Source organism: Oncorhynchus masou, chromosome 24 (genome assembly GCF_036934945.1).
Source record: "Oncorhynchus masou masou isolate Uvic2021 chromosome 24, UVic_Omas_1.1, whole genome shotgun sequence".
In the NCBI taxonomy this organism is placed as follows: Eukaryota; Metazoa; Chordata; class Actinopteri; order Salmoniformes; family Salmonidae; genus Oncorhynchus; species Oncorhynchus masou.
The window spans coordinates 72,916,211-72,930,378 of NC_088235.1; the positions used below are offsets into that span (position 1 = coordinate 72,916,211).

At 45.9% G+C, this 14,168-nt stretch overlaps 1 protein-coding gene across 1 annotated transcript in view; it reads left to right on the plus strand.

The window, feature by feature from the left end:
* Positions 1-2,398: 2,398 nt before the first annotated feature.
* frem1b (Fras1 related extracellular matrix 1b) overlaps positions 2,399-14,168 on the plus strand; it is a 54,230-nt gene continuing 42,460 nt past the window's right edge. Inside the window, exons 1-10 of the mRNA XM_064934781.1 lie at positions 2,399-2,742; positions 3,978-4,044; positions 4,662-4,970; positions 5,253-5,347; positions 5,634-5,893; positions 6,647-6,846; positions 7,943-8,266; positions 8,493-8,601; positions 8,891-9,022; positions 13,574-13,918. Of these exons, the coding sequence (XP_064790853.1) occupies positions 4,734-4,970; positions 5,253-5,347; positions 5,634-5,893; positions 6,647-6,846; positions 7,943-8,266; positions 8,493-8,601; positions 8,891-9,022; positions 13,574-13,918 (1,702 nt within the window). The 5' untranslated portion in view covers positions 2,399-2,742; positions 3,978-4,044; positions 4,662-4,733. The remainder of the gene's footprint in view (positions 2,743-3,977; positions 4,045-4,661; positions 4,971-5,252; positions 5,348-5,633; positions 5,894-6,646; positions 6,847-7,942; positions 8,267-8,492; positions 8,602-8,890; positions 9,023-13,573; positions 13,919-14,168) is intronic.

Genomic DNA, 14,168 nt, shown 5'->3' on the forward strand with positions numbered 1-14,168 from the left:
TGTGTGTGTGTGTGTGTGTGTGTGTGTGTGTGTGTGTGTGTGTGTGTGTGTGTGGAGTGTGTGTGTGTGTGTGTGTGTGTGGGGGGTGTGTGTGCGTTTGAAGTCCTCACAAGGATAGTAAAACAAAGAGAAAATCCGGACAAGAGGACATTTCACTGGGGTCCCCACAAGGAAAAAGGCTTTTTATTTTTTAGGCTTGAGGGTTAGGGTTGTGTGTTGGTTCATGTGTACGTGCCTACATGCATTTGCATCTAAACAGGTTAGGACAAAACAGTGCGTATGCAGTTCGTGGTATTCGGTCAACGGGCCTACACTAGCTATCAAGTTGAATTATCCACAGCCTAATCCATAACTTTGTACGGTTACAGCTTTAAGGACTTCTGGAAGTTGACGTTTCCAGAGCGATCAGTGAACCTACAGTTGAAGTAGCCCAGGTCAGGAAGCCTCTGTTTCTTTCTTCACAACATGTGTTTTATCACTCAGGGAAACCCATGGAGTCTTCTGGGATATGACGGGATGGATGCAGCTCGAACATATTGGCGTCTCCTTTAGCTGCTGGTGTCCCATACAGAGCCCAACAAAGACCACAGGAATGACTGTACGTATAGGTTCGTCAGGGACTGGTTTGAGACCTGGGAACATCAGCCGGGTGTAATTTAATGATCAATGAGAAGAGAAAACCAGCAGGCTTCGGACCCCATAGGGCAAGAGTTGAACACCCCATGCTGTGTATAGACCTGGGTGCCCCCCTGATAACCTGTCTAGATAGTCTCTCCTCGTCTGGACTATCTATGTCAATCTAAATGGTACTTTCGAGTGTTTTTTGTTGTTGTCTGAAGACATATATCCCTTACTTACAGCCCTATCCTGACGAGAATGTTTCCCTGAGGAAAAAATCACATCATTTCCCCTCTGCCTGTAAGCTATGGACGAATGGGAATGCCTATGTCAACAATGGCCGGTTGGATGTCTGCACACCCTGTCAACCTTCAGCCATCAGAGGAAGTATGCATCACTGTCATAACAGGGCTAAACCTTTAGCCGACGACTGAAGTAACGGTTTCTGTCGTCACAGAGGAGAAATGGCGATTGCCATAAGCTGTCATATTTGTTCATTAAATATTGTATGTTATGACAGTGCTACGTAGTGTTATGAAGTGATTTGTTTATGTACTCAGCCGTATGTTAAGTGCTCGCTAGTTACGCTCCCTAAGTGTTAGCAACTTGTTTGTCCTCAATGCAATGCACGCCTGCAGAATCCATCTATAGGATAATGACCTGTTGAGTTGTGGGGTGAGTGGACTGCTGGTGCTGTTGATCTCCGGGCTCGGTCTGAGGGGTGTGGGGGTGTGTTCTTGCGTGTGCGTGTGTGAACGAGACAGAGACAGAGAGAGAGAGATTGGGAGGGTGCAGACTTGGGTGAAGAGGGCAACTCTTCTCCCCTCATTCGACTAAGAAAGGCAGCCCAGCGGGGGAGAGGTATGTCTTTGTCCCACAGGTCAGCCTGGGGCGTGTGTGTGTGTGTGTGTGTGTGTGTGTGTGTGTGTGTGTGTGTGTGTGTGTGTGTGTGTGTGTGTGAGTGTGTGTGTGTGTGTGTGTGTGTGTGTGTGTGTGTGTGTGTGTGTGTGTGTGTGAGTGTGTGAGTGTGTGAGTGTGTGAGTGTGAGTGTGAGTGTGTGAGTGTGAGTGTGTGTGTGAGTGTCTGTGTGTGAGTGTGTGAGTGTGTGAGTGCGTGTGTGTGTGTGTGAGTGTGTGAGTGTGTGTGTGTGTGTGTGTGTGTGTGTGTGTGTGTGTGTGTGTGTGTGTGTGTGTGTGTGAACAAGAACGAGGCAGAGTATTGGTGTGAGTGTAAACTGGAGAGGGAGAGAAAGTGTGTGTGGTTCCTGAAAAGCCTTTGTGTTTCTGTTCCTTTCTTCTCCGTTTCTGTGCAGCACCAGTCTCCTTCCAGGATGCCTGTGATGCCATAAAACATCAAAGCTACTGCTTCACAGCAAACAGGTTGGCTCAACAAAAACCTTTTCACTTCTAAGCTATTGGCTCTTCCCTCTTTCAGAAGAACTACAGTTTCTTCTAACAAAATCAAGGCCTCTCTTTCTCCTTTCACTCCGTCTCTCGCTCTCCCTCTTTCTCTCGCTCTCTTTCTCCTCCGCTCACTCCCCCTCTCTCTTTCACCTTCTCCCCCACTCTCCCCCCTCTCTCTCTCTCTCTCTCTCTCTCTCTCTCTCTCTCTCTCTCTCTCTCCCTGCACTCTCTGACTGCAGTGGGGTCTGAGGTTTGTCTTCTTTGGGGAATAAGAACATCTGGGATTGTGAGTGCAGGAGAGAGCGATAGAGAAGTAAAACTCTTGGAACTGCTCTGCACATTTCCTGTGTTTTTGAGGTTAAGCAGTTTTTCCCTCTCCCCCTTCCCTTTCCCCTTCTCCCTCTCTCCCTCTTTCTTCCCCTCTCTCTCACTCTCTCTGTGTGCTTCCCAACAGTCTGGCAGGAAGACGACCTCTAACAGACGTGGAGAACCCTGTGTTTGCGTGCTCTTGTTCTCACTATCTCACAGGTCTTTGCCCTGTGTTTTGTCTCGGCTGTGGTCCTTTTTTTGTGTTGGGATGCCAGAGTTTTCCCAGTAACGGCGTGGTTTCAGGAGGGTTGTGAGTGTGTGTGTGTGTGTGTGTGAGGTGACAGGATCCCTCCTCTCTGAGCGTGTGCAGATGGTGCCGGAGAAGGGACCTTTAGGACAGCTCCAACTGCAGGTATGTGCCAACGGCTGCATGCATCACACACACACACACACACACACACACACACACACACACACACACACACACACACACACACACACACACACACACACACACACACACACACACACACACACACACACACACACACACACACTTCCAGCACTTTGTCGCACTACGATAAGAGCCTTACCTCCTGGCCAGTTTCGGTAAAAGTAGGGATTGCTCTCTTTTATTCTCTCTCTCTTTTTTTCTGCTTCTTTAACACTTACGACTAACAATTAGAGCAGTGGCGGTTTACGGGAAACGTTCTCTGGAGAGTTTTGCCGTCTCTTGAACACGGAAAAGTCGCTGCACAATGCCACGCCACTCTTCATTAATGACTTTGCTCTAAGGATGTATGGTTTAGACATTAACTGCTGCAGTAACACAGACATCCACACAGGAACACAAACCTTTCCGTTTCCGCTGTGCTTACATTAATACGTTGTAAAACACGGGACTTCCCCTTCAAGTTAACCAGTTGTTATTAATGTCATGTTAATGTTAAGTGCATGTAGATAGGCAGGGAAAATGACAAGTGTTGATCTACCACACACCTGATAAATTAGCCTAGGTGTCTTCTTAGAAATATCCAGATACATTTCAGTTTTTTTTCCTATTGGGCTATGCAGGAGGTATGCTACATTGTTAGCTTGCCTAACAATTGCCCAACTAAACAAATATGTTTTCGATTTAGCTACAGTGACTAATTACATACAATAGAAACAGCTGGCGAAATGTTAACAGACCTTTTCTAGCCTACCAGCAATCTTTCTACTCTTTCTCTTTACTATGCTGGTTGTCTCTGCTCAAAGTCTAGAAGATGAGTAGAAATAGACTCTCTAGTCATTCTATTTCTATGGTCCTAGCCTACCTTTGTCTGGCTAATAGATGAAAGGCAGCTAGCCTTCACTATGCTAACGATGTAACGTACGCCTGGCAGAATGGGTAGTGACACACGCGGGCTCCAGTCCTCGCCCCGTCTTTGATCCTCCCCCCCCCCAATGCCATTTCCAGCACCTCGCTGGGGTCACACAGATTAACCCCTTGTTTCCTGCAATGGGGGCTTGTTTTGAAGTGAAATGGAGGATGAAGGCGTTTCCGGAGCGAGTCGCCTGTAGAGTAGACTACTGGCTGCGTTTGACTGCTGGCTGATTACAGACAGACTTTGTGTTGGAGAGTTTTTTTTTCATCTTTCCCTTCAGGTTTTGCTGACTATTAGATGGAGATGGAACAAGAAAGTCGGCCATTGCTGAGGCAATCGTCTTAAAGGTATCTGAGAGACATTGAAAGACTAGAGAAACTGCCTGATTATGTAGAGTCCATTTTGTGCCTCCTATACATCAAGCCCCACCGTAAAACCAAAGATTTGTATAACTAACCCAAGATAGACTTGAGCCTGCCATTTCCAATGGGAGCAAATTAATCATAGTGGGCAGAACAAGTAAGGAGGTGGGTAGAGCCAAGCACTTGCTAGTTAGATCCTATTTGTTCGTTCTAGCATTTATTTGCATATTTCTGTTTAGGAACGCCTACTCTGTGAAGTGCGTGTGTGCCATCACTCAATTCGCACTTGCACTCCTTCTAAACAATGCAATTTTTGGGAACTTTGACAAAGGATAAAGTCTTAAAAACGCAGTCCACCCTGTTTGTTACAAATGTTAGTTTTCGAAACAGAAAACTGTACAAAGATCAAATGTTTCATCGATGAGAAAATTTGCAGAATATCGGCCAAAGTCCATCTCGCTCCATCTTCTCCCACTGCCGGCCACTGGGCTTCCTCTCATTACCATATTTGGTAGTGAGTGGAAACGCCAACCGGATGCTTCACATTTATACATCCGGTGAAATATCTGGCTCATTGTTTTGTGATAAAAACCCTTTCTCAGGCCTCCATCAAAACACCTGATACAGCTCTGAGCGCCTGCCACAGAAAACAAACCAACAGACATTGAGCCAAAATGGCGGTGGCCAGGATCCATTCCTGGATGTTGTTGACCCTGATGGCTGTCCTACCACATGCCTGCGCCCAGCAGAATCTGGTGCAGGTGAACTCAGGGGTCCAGGTTGGCCGGGGGAGGTCTGTGTTTGTGACAGACAAGGAGCTGCAGTTCAACGTGGACCAGACATCAGACTGTAAGGTCGAGGTGGTGCTCAATGAGCCGGTGACTCAGAGAGTAGGGAAACTCACTCCTCAGGTGAGAGGACCTAGTCCGTGTTACTTTTCAATGATGACAAATGTAGGCAAATCTAAAGCAAAGCGGCCATTTTGTTTCTGCTTCTTTACTAGCTACCCGTTGCAGTCTTCAGAATATATCCACAAGTGTATGACATGCTACAACAGTGCATGTGACCTACAACACATTATTAGAATGTGGAGCTATTGTAACAGTGTATTCCACCGTGTGGCTGTGCGTGCTCTACATCAGTGTGTTGCTGCGTAGTTATGTGAATTGTAACGGTGGCCTATTTTGTTGCAGGTGTTTGACTGCCATTTCCTGCCCGATGAAGTGAAGTACATCCATAATGGTAGTCCCCTGCTGGAGGAAGACACAGTCATGTTGAGAGTGTACAGGTAGGACCACACACATTCAAATCACAACTTTATTTATAATGCTTTTAGCACACGTCACACTTCGTTAACCGATATGAATGAAAACCAGGCTAGAAAATAGATGTCGTTTGTGTTCAATTAGGAGTGGCAGCGCTGGGCTTAGACAAAAAACTTGGGTCCCGCCAGGAATGCATTGAGACACGGTGCTGTTTCAGGTTTATTCGTTGCACTCCAAATTCAAAGTTTGTCATGATACGTTTTCAGATCTCAAAAGGGGTCGAGATGAGTGTGCTCCAACTCATTTCAGGTTCACAGACTCCGACACCGTGGTGGAGACGGTGGTGTTGAGGATGATTGTGGTGGAACCTGAGAGCAGTCTGGTAGAGCTGGGCAGCACTCCCCTGGTGGTCCCCCGGTTCTACGGCCTGTCCAATGCCATCGACGGCGGCATCCTTAGCATCCGCAGTCCGCCCGACGTGGCCTGCACCGTGCGGCTGCTCACCCCAGAGACCAGTGTACCCTCCCTGGGGCAGCTGGTGACCGAGGATGACCCTGGGCTGAGGAAAGGTAAAGCATCATCCATATCCCGCTACTGGTCAACACGTTGGAAATGCAATGGGATTGAAGGTGCTTTGTGAGTATGTTGTGTTGTTGTGAACATGAGTTCGAATCCCAGTTCCCTCGTGGCAGGGATGGACGATCCGATGCAGAATTTGGGTCAGTGGGCTTATTATCGATGCAGTCTTATAGGAGCACTGATTTAGTTATTGTATAATTATTTGGTCTCGATCCAGACTGGCATTACAGATGTAGCATCGTAATTTGATCACCGTGTTGCAGGAGAACTTTCCTGCAACGTAGGACCTTGCAGCCAAATTGTAGTGTGCGTCTGAGGTTGAAAAAGGCATCTGAAGGTTGTAATTTCCTAAAATGTATTAACAAAATGGCAGATTTGATTTTCCATCAAGAAAAATGCGTCAGCCCCTACATAAATATCCATGAATTATAATCCACATAATAACTCACATTTCCTGTTGCTGCAGGATTATTTTCCTGCTGTAGCAAACTGGCTCAAATTAAGATCCGACATTCGTATGGCATCACATATGGGAGCTTTTGTCCTGTCAGATAATTGATACAACTGAACAAGCACAGCAAAGAAATCAAACACTGTCACTCACTTTTTTTGTCTCTTGTGTTGAATGTAATTTTGCAAAGCCACTCTCTTTGATTCTTCTCCGTAGTTGCTCTGTATATTTAACAAGCCTCGGGTAAACTTCCATTGATTGACATACGTCTCCCAACGATCATTCACCCAAGGCAGACAAACTGGAGACCCCTGTCCAGGAAACAAGCCCTGCCTCCATGGCACCAAGGAGGTGCGTTTCCTCAAAGCCACCTGCCACGAGTTCCTCAGCTTGGCTCTGAAGTACCAGCACCTGAGTCCCCCCTCTCCGGAGATTGACTATATCCCTATCAGAGTGGAGCTACGGGACCAGGCCTCCAGAGCACTGCTGGAGGTAAGAGACTACTGTAACTGTAACATACTGTATGGCAGGGTTCCCCAATAGTTGGCCCGCGAGCCAAATTCATCCCGCGGCTGATTTTATTTGCGAATTTTTTGCTGTTAAACATAAAACATTGTATAAATCACCAGGAAATCAGCTCAAAGCTATTTTAATTTAGGAAATCTTTCCCAAGTATTTCCCAGTCTTTCCCAGTTTTTGTCAAATACTATATCTGTTTTGGGCTTCTTGCAGACAATTTGCAGTGTACAAATTATTTATAATTATGTTCTGTCCCCACAACCATCCGCTCAAGGAAAAAGATTGGCCCGCAGAAACAGGCCCTGGGTCTGTTCTAACGGGACCTACAAGTTCAAGCTGCGCCTGTGACAGTGCTATCGAGTGCCACCATCTGTTCGCTAACAGATCTCATGGTTTATTTTAGGGATATAATACAATTTCTTGTGGCAATTCTCTGTGTCGTCGTGGTAGAATCCATGGTTTTGGCTCATGCTTGAGTAAGCCAGCAACAGTCACTAAGGGGGGCGGGACCGACCGATATTTAGCGAATGAGTCCAGTGTTCACGTGACTTGTATCTGCTCTGTGATTGGATGATACAGACCGCAATGCTGAATGGGATGAGTTGTTTCACATCTAACAACAAACGTTCCCACAACTTTAGAGAACGTTCTCTTAAGAATCTCATCAGGTCAGTAATGTGTAAGGACCATTTCCAAGAGACCCATTCACTTAATGTCAAACAGAAATGACCCAGAACGTGGTTACCATGTTCTCAGAATATTCAGTATTAATGTTCTAGACATGTTTCATGGGAAGGTTGCAATAGCATTCCTGTGTGCAGTTTTCTAAGGGTTAGGAGAATATTCCATCAACGTCCTACCAAACGTACACAGAACCTGGCTGCCGTGTTCTCAGAATACAAGATATTAATGTCGCTGCTCACCTCCGTTGTGTCAACAAAACAAAAACAATAACAAATGTGCCCGTGGCACTATTTCCCCCTTCAATCCCAGCTTTAAGTAGTTTCGCGTTAGAAAAGAAAGGTGTGTTTAACCTATTCAATGCCACTAACCTCTGTCTGTCCCCCAGACGGAGGCTGTGTGGCTGCCCGTGCTGATCCATGGGGCCATGCAGAACCAGCCTCCGCAGGCCGCCTTCATGGCCTCCTTCATCCTGGAGGCGGACCAGTTCATCCTCACCCCCCTGACCACGGCCGCGCTGGACGCCAAGGATGGAGAGACCCCCCAGGAGCGCCTGGTGTTCAACGTGACAAAGCCCCCCGCCCAGGGCTATATCACCCACCTGGACGACCACACCAAAACCTGCCACTCCTTCATCTGGCAGGACCTACACGAGATGAAGATAGCCTACCAGCCGCCCAATGGTAGTCACACGGGGAGGAGGAACTATGAGGTACTGTGGTGGAGCAATAGAGCTCTTCGGCCCTTTTCACACCACTGAGCCGAGCTGAGGCATGTCGAGCCGAGCCAAGCTTCTACTGAGCTGGCCTGCTGGTTTATGAGACCTGCTTTCCAGTGCCTTTTTCATCTCCAAAGTCACATTTAGAGAGAGATTGTAGCTGTAGTACGAGTGGAAACGTTATGTTAAACTAATGCTATATCTATTCCATTTCCTGCAGGTTGAGTTCCAGGCTATTGACGGTTCCTATGTAGCCAGCCCACCCATTATGGTCCACTTCTCCATCAGAGCAGCTGAGACAAACGCACCCAGAGTCTCGTGGAACATGGGTATCTTCACATCGAAACATCACATTGAATTGCAAAGAAGTTACCATCATAAGAGATTGAATGATGCAAACCCATTGAGGAGCTTGTATTTATGTCTGTATTGTAGGCTACTGTACGAGGTTTATAGTACGACATATCAGTACATTGAGTCCACAAAGGAAATAAGGTGTTAATTCAGTTTATCCACTTGTGTGGCTGAATTATGTTTTTAAATGGTTAAATAAATCAAATCAATAAAATAAAAATACACTGATAAAGACAGGATGTTGATACCAACCTATCCTGGCAGGGTTGGATCTGTTGGAGGGTCAGTCTCGGCCAATCACCTGGGAGGATCTCCAGATCGTGGACAGTGACAACATTGATGCTGTCTACCTGGTGGCTGTGGACGGACCTCTGCATGGACGACTCAGTGTCAGAGGTGAGAGGTCAGATGGGGTGGGTTCAGTTAGGTGAAACTTTCAGAACATTGCCGATAGAACTGTGACATAGAACTGTCTTGATACGACACATCTGGAAAATGAGACAAGAAAACTAGACATTGTCACTATTCAAAGAAAATGACAAAATGTCACAATACAAAGTAAAAGAATGCACAACCAAAACATTTGTTGAATCGTTGATGCGCTTCCTTATCACAGAACATTCAGGAAAATAATTACACATTTTTTTAACCCTTCCTTGGAATTCTGTGCTGGTATCTGGAGTGCCACCCTGAAGATTCCCAGGAACGCCTGCCCTTTTCCGCCCTTTTGCTTCCATGTGTTTCCCATCCGTTGGGGACGGCGGCGCGGCTCCCGAAGCATATGTGAGGTGGCCTGCATGTGTTTCCTAATCAGGTGTAAAATGGGCCGTCGCCACTTTCGCCAGGGGCCCTCGCGCACAAAGCTGTCTTCAGCGTGCCGGCGTCTGTCCTTCCACTCCAGCGCACGGGGAGACAGGCCTTTGTTTGCACAGGCCCTGAGTGAAGCAGATTGGGGAGACTTATGTCATTTCATGCCACTGTGCACAAAGAGCAGATGCGCTGTCCCAAGAGCAGACCTGTTTTTTTTTTTTTGTTTAAGAGAGAGAGAAGACGACAGACAAGGCTAGGGACATAACCTTTCATGACTACTTTGGACAGTGAGAGAGAAGCGCAAATGCTTGTGTGGTTTTATTGAGGTTACAGTGGTGACGTGTACGACCGAGTGGCTTCGGTTATTGTCTTGAACCCCTCATAACGGACCATTTTACTCTGTCAATCTGGGCTGTGTAGAAGGCTCGTCCCTTACAGGGAGGCTGAGCTGGTGGTTTCTTTCAGCTCAGTAGTTTCCAGTTTGGACTAACTTCAGTTCCCATCGGCCAATGACTCCATCCCATTCCCTCCTGTAGGGCCATCCGATGAACAGCAGCACCTGCTCAAACAACCGTCCCACCCACACCCATCCCGCTATCACTTTAATTGCTGTTTACGTTGTTGTTATTTGGATGGGGGAGGGTCGCTTTCATACTGATTGATGACCCCCCCCCCCCCCCCCTCCCGTGATATATAGAGAGCGAGGGAAAAAAACAGAACCAAATGTTTTGGCTCCCGTTCTCCCTTATCAGAACCTGTTTGCTAATTTTCTTCATGGCTCCACTCAGTTCAGTGAGAGTTCTGGCCCACCAATACATAGTCTCTCTGGAGGACTTGGCGGGCAGAGGGAATTGCTCACCCTTGACCTCCGACTCGGGACGTCGACGCTGGGGAGTGTCAGAGCACGTTTGGTCCAACGCCTTCAGCCAAATGGAAAGCTGCCTGACTGTTCCTTCATACTCCACACTGTCCTCCGACTTGGGAACCTGTGTTTTTTGTTTTGTTTTTGGGCCTGCTGCCCACTGCCACCTTTGGGCCCAATTACCAAGTTGTTTCTCCGTTGGACTTGTAGCCATTTCCCCCATTTCCCCCGCAGTAAAGTTGCTGCTAATGAGGTTTCATGCGCGACCATTCATCACTCAATCTGTCTTGTGACCTTGCCCTTCTGTCTCCCTGGCAAGCAGGAGTGGGCCATCGTCACGTTGGGCAGCCGCCACAGCACGCTAGCCTGGGAAGGACGCCATCTTTCCCTCTCTGTTTTTCAGCGGCAGGGAAAAGCCTGAGCCAGCGCGTAGTGCCTTTAGGCAAAAGCGAAACTTGTTATTTCCAAATGACTATGCATCCAACATTAAAAAACCCCCAGCTTATTTGTGAAAAATCATTAATAAATGAAAACATGAAGTGGCTTTGGCAAGAGTGGGGGATGTTCACCTTAGGGTGCTTCTCATAACACCATGTCAAATATCCAAGTACCCAATTTCCTGATGTACTGTATGCTTAGCCTTAATATGCTGTAGTGGGGTTAACTTACAATACATGGCACCAGTAACACTACTTGACACCCAGCGTCATAACATGTTATGATACAGTCATAACCATGTCATAACAGCTGACATATCTCGTCATAACCTGTCATAGTATGGTCATAGCACTGTCATGACCATTATATTTAGACCTTTGTGACATATATTGCATTATTCTATGGCTGGTTATGACACCTACAAGTGAGTGTCAAAACCTACCACACAAAGCAAAACATTCCATTACACCGGAGTCTACTTGTCAACAGTGTGTTTGTTATTTGACATTTTCTGAAATGAACCATATTAAATGATCATTGTAATTGCAGAACATATTGGTGACAGACATGCGCCGAGCCCAGTGCGCTGTTGTTGATGACTGGGATGAATGCAGGAGCAGATTTCCTGAGCAGATATGATGGTCATAATGCTTCATGACAGTGTCATAAAGTGTATTTTCTGTTACTTAAAATATATTTAAAATATGATGAAAAGGAATAATGAAAAACAACAACAACAAATAACTTAGGAAACAAACTTTTAAATGAAAGGAAACACATTTGAGGAAATGTGGGTTTTGACACTCTTATGTACAGTCGGAAGTTTACATACACTTGGGTTGGAGTCATTAAATTAGTTTTTCAACCATCGTTTTTCAACCACTCCACAAATTTCTTGTTAACAAACTATAGTTTTGGCAAGTCGGTTAGGACATCTACTTTGTGCATGACACAAGTCATTTTTCCAACAATTGTTTACCTACAGTGATTTATAATTAAAATAATCTGTATCACAATTCCAGTGGGTCAGACGTTTACAGACACTAAGTTGACTGGGCCTTTAAACAGCTTGGATAATTCCAGAAAATGATGTCATGGCTTTAGAAGCTTCTGATAGGCTAATTGACAACATTTGAGTCAATTGGAGGTGTATCTGTGGATGTATTTCAAGGCCTACCTTCAAACTCAGTGCCTCTTTGCTTGCCATCATGGGAAAATCAATTAATGTACTTTGGTGCGAAAAGTCAAATCAATCCCAGAATAACAGCAAAGGACCTTGTGAAGATGCTGGAGGAAACAGGTACAAACGTATCTATATCAACATAACCTGAAAGGCCGCTCAGCAAGGAAGAACCAAAACAGCCATAAAAAAGACAGATTACGGTTTGCAACTGCACATGGGGACAAAGATTGTACTTTTTGGAGAAATGTCCTCTGGTCTGATGTAACAAAAATACAACTGTTTGACCATAATGACCATAGTTATGTTTGGAGGAAAAAGGGGGAGGCTTGCAAGCCAAGAACACCATCCCAACCGTGAAGCACCGGGGTGGCAGCATCATGTTGTGGGGGTGCTTTGCTGCAGGAGGGACTGGTGCACTTCACAAAATAGATGGCATCATGAGGCAGGAAAATTATTTGGATATATTTAAGCAACATCTCAAGACATCAGTCAGGAAGTTAAAGCTTGGTCGCAAATGGGTCTTCCAAATGGACATTGACCCCAAGCATACTTCCGAAGTTGTGGCAAAATGGCTTAAGGACAACAAAGTCAAGGTATTGGAGTGGCCATCACAAAGCCCTGACCTCAATCCTATAGAAAATGTGTGGGCAGAACTGAAAAAGCGTGTGCAAGCAAGGAGGCCTGACTCAGTTACACCAGCTCTGTCAGGAGGAATGGGCCAACATTTACTCAACTTATGGGGAGAGCTTGCGGAATGCTACCCGAAACGTTTGACCCAAGTTAAACAGTATAAAGGCAATGCTTCCAAATACTAATTAAGTGTATGTTTAACAGTATAACTTTAGACCGTCCCCTCGCCCATACCCGGGCGCGAACCAGGGCCCCTCTGCACACATCAACAACAGTCACCCACGAAGCATCGTTACCCATCGCTCCACAAAAGACGCGGCCCTTGCAGAGCAAGGGGAACTACTACTTCAAGGTCTCAGAGCAAGTGACGTCACCGATTGAAATGCTATTTAGCGCGCACCGCTAACTAAGCTAGCCGTTTCACATCCGTTACATATGTAAGCTTCAGACCCACTGGGAATGTGATGAAAGAAACAAAAGCTGAAATAAATCACTCTACTATTATTCTGACATTTCACATTCTTAAAATAAAGTGGTGATCCTAACTGACCGAAGACAGGATTTTTTACTAAGATTAAATGTCAGGAATTGTGAATAACTTAGTTTACATGTATTTGGTTAAGGTGTAAGTAAACTTCTAACTTCAACTGGAGTCATAACCAGCCATAAAATAACACTTTTCACGTGTCACCACGTTTAAATATGTGGGTCATGAGTGTTATGACCATGTTATGACAAGTTTTGTCAGCTGTCAGGAAATATTATGATATGATTATGACCATGTCATAGCGTGTTTCATGACACTGGGCGTCAAAGAAAGTGTTACCATGAGGACACACTACACGCTACAGTGACCCAAATTTGTACCGAAAAAAAAATATCATCAAAAAACAACATTTTAACAAGGGTTAAATACATTCCAAAATCTGATGATTTGAATCTCACTAGCCTACATAAATGGAAAAAAACTCAGAGGAAAAGTCACCTTTCCAATTCATTCATTCAAACTCGCATCTCCTCCCAGGTGGTAAAGGCTTTATGTTCCGGATACGGGACCTACAAGAGGGCGTGGTTGTCTACCATCACTCAGACAGCGACACCACCCGCGACCACATTGTCTTCCGCATCACAGACGGGCGCCACAGCATCCGCCACAAGTTCCCCATCAACATCCTGCCCAAGGATGACACGGCGCCGATCCTTATCAACAACGTGGCATTGGAAGTGCAGGAGGGCGGCGAGGTGCTGGTGGAAGAGTACATGCTGCTGGCCTCCGACCTGGACTCCAGTGATGACTACATCCTGTACCAGCTCCTCACCTTCCCCCGCGCTGGAGAGGTGGTCAAGAAGGCCCACCCACAACAGCCAGGTAATAAGATATCATCACAAATTGTATAGAAAAGCTTCATTGCTATAATTGCCTGATAACTGATAGTCCAAACCCCGTATAATTGGCATTTAAGCAAGTTAGGTTCAACCTGTGTGTGAGCGACATTGATTGCTTTTGTTGAGGTCTGATGAGGCTAACCTTCAACATGAGACAGGTAGTTAGCTCTCCTTCTGTATCTACCATCTTGCATTGAGAAAATGTCCCATTCTATGCATTCGATGTCTATGTT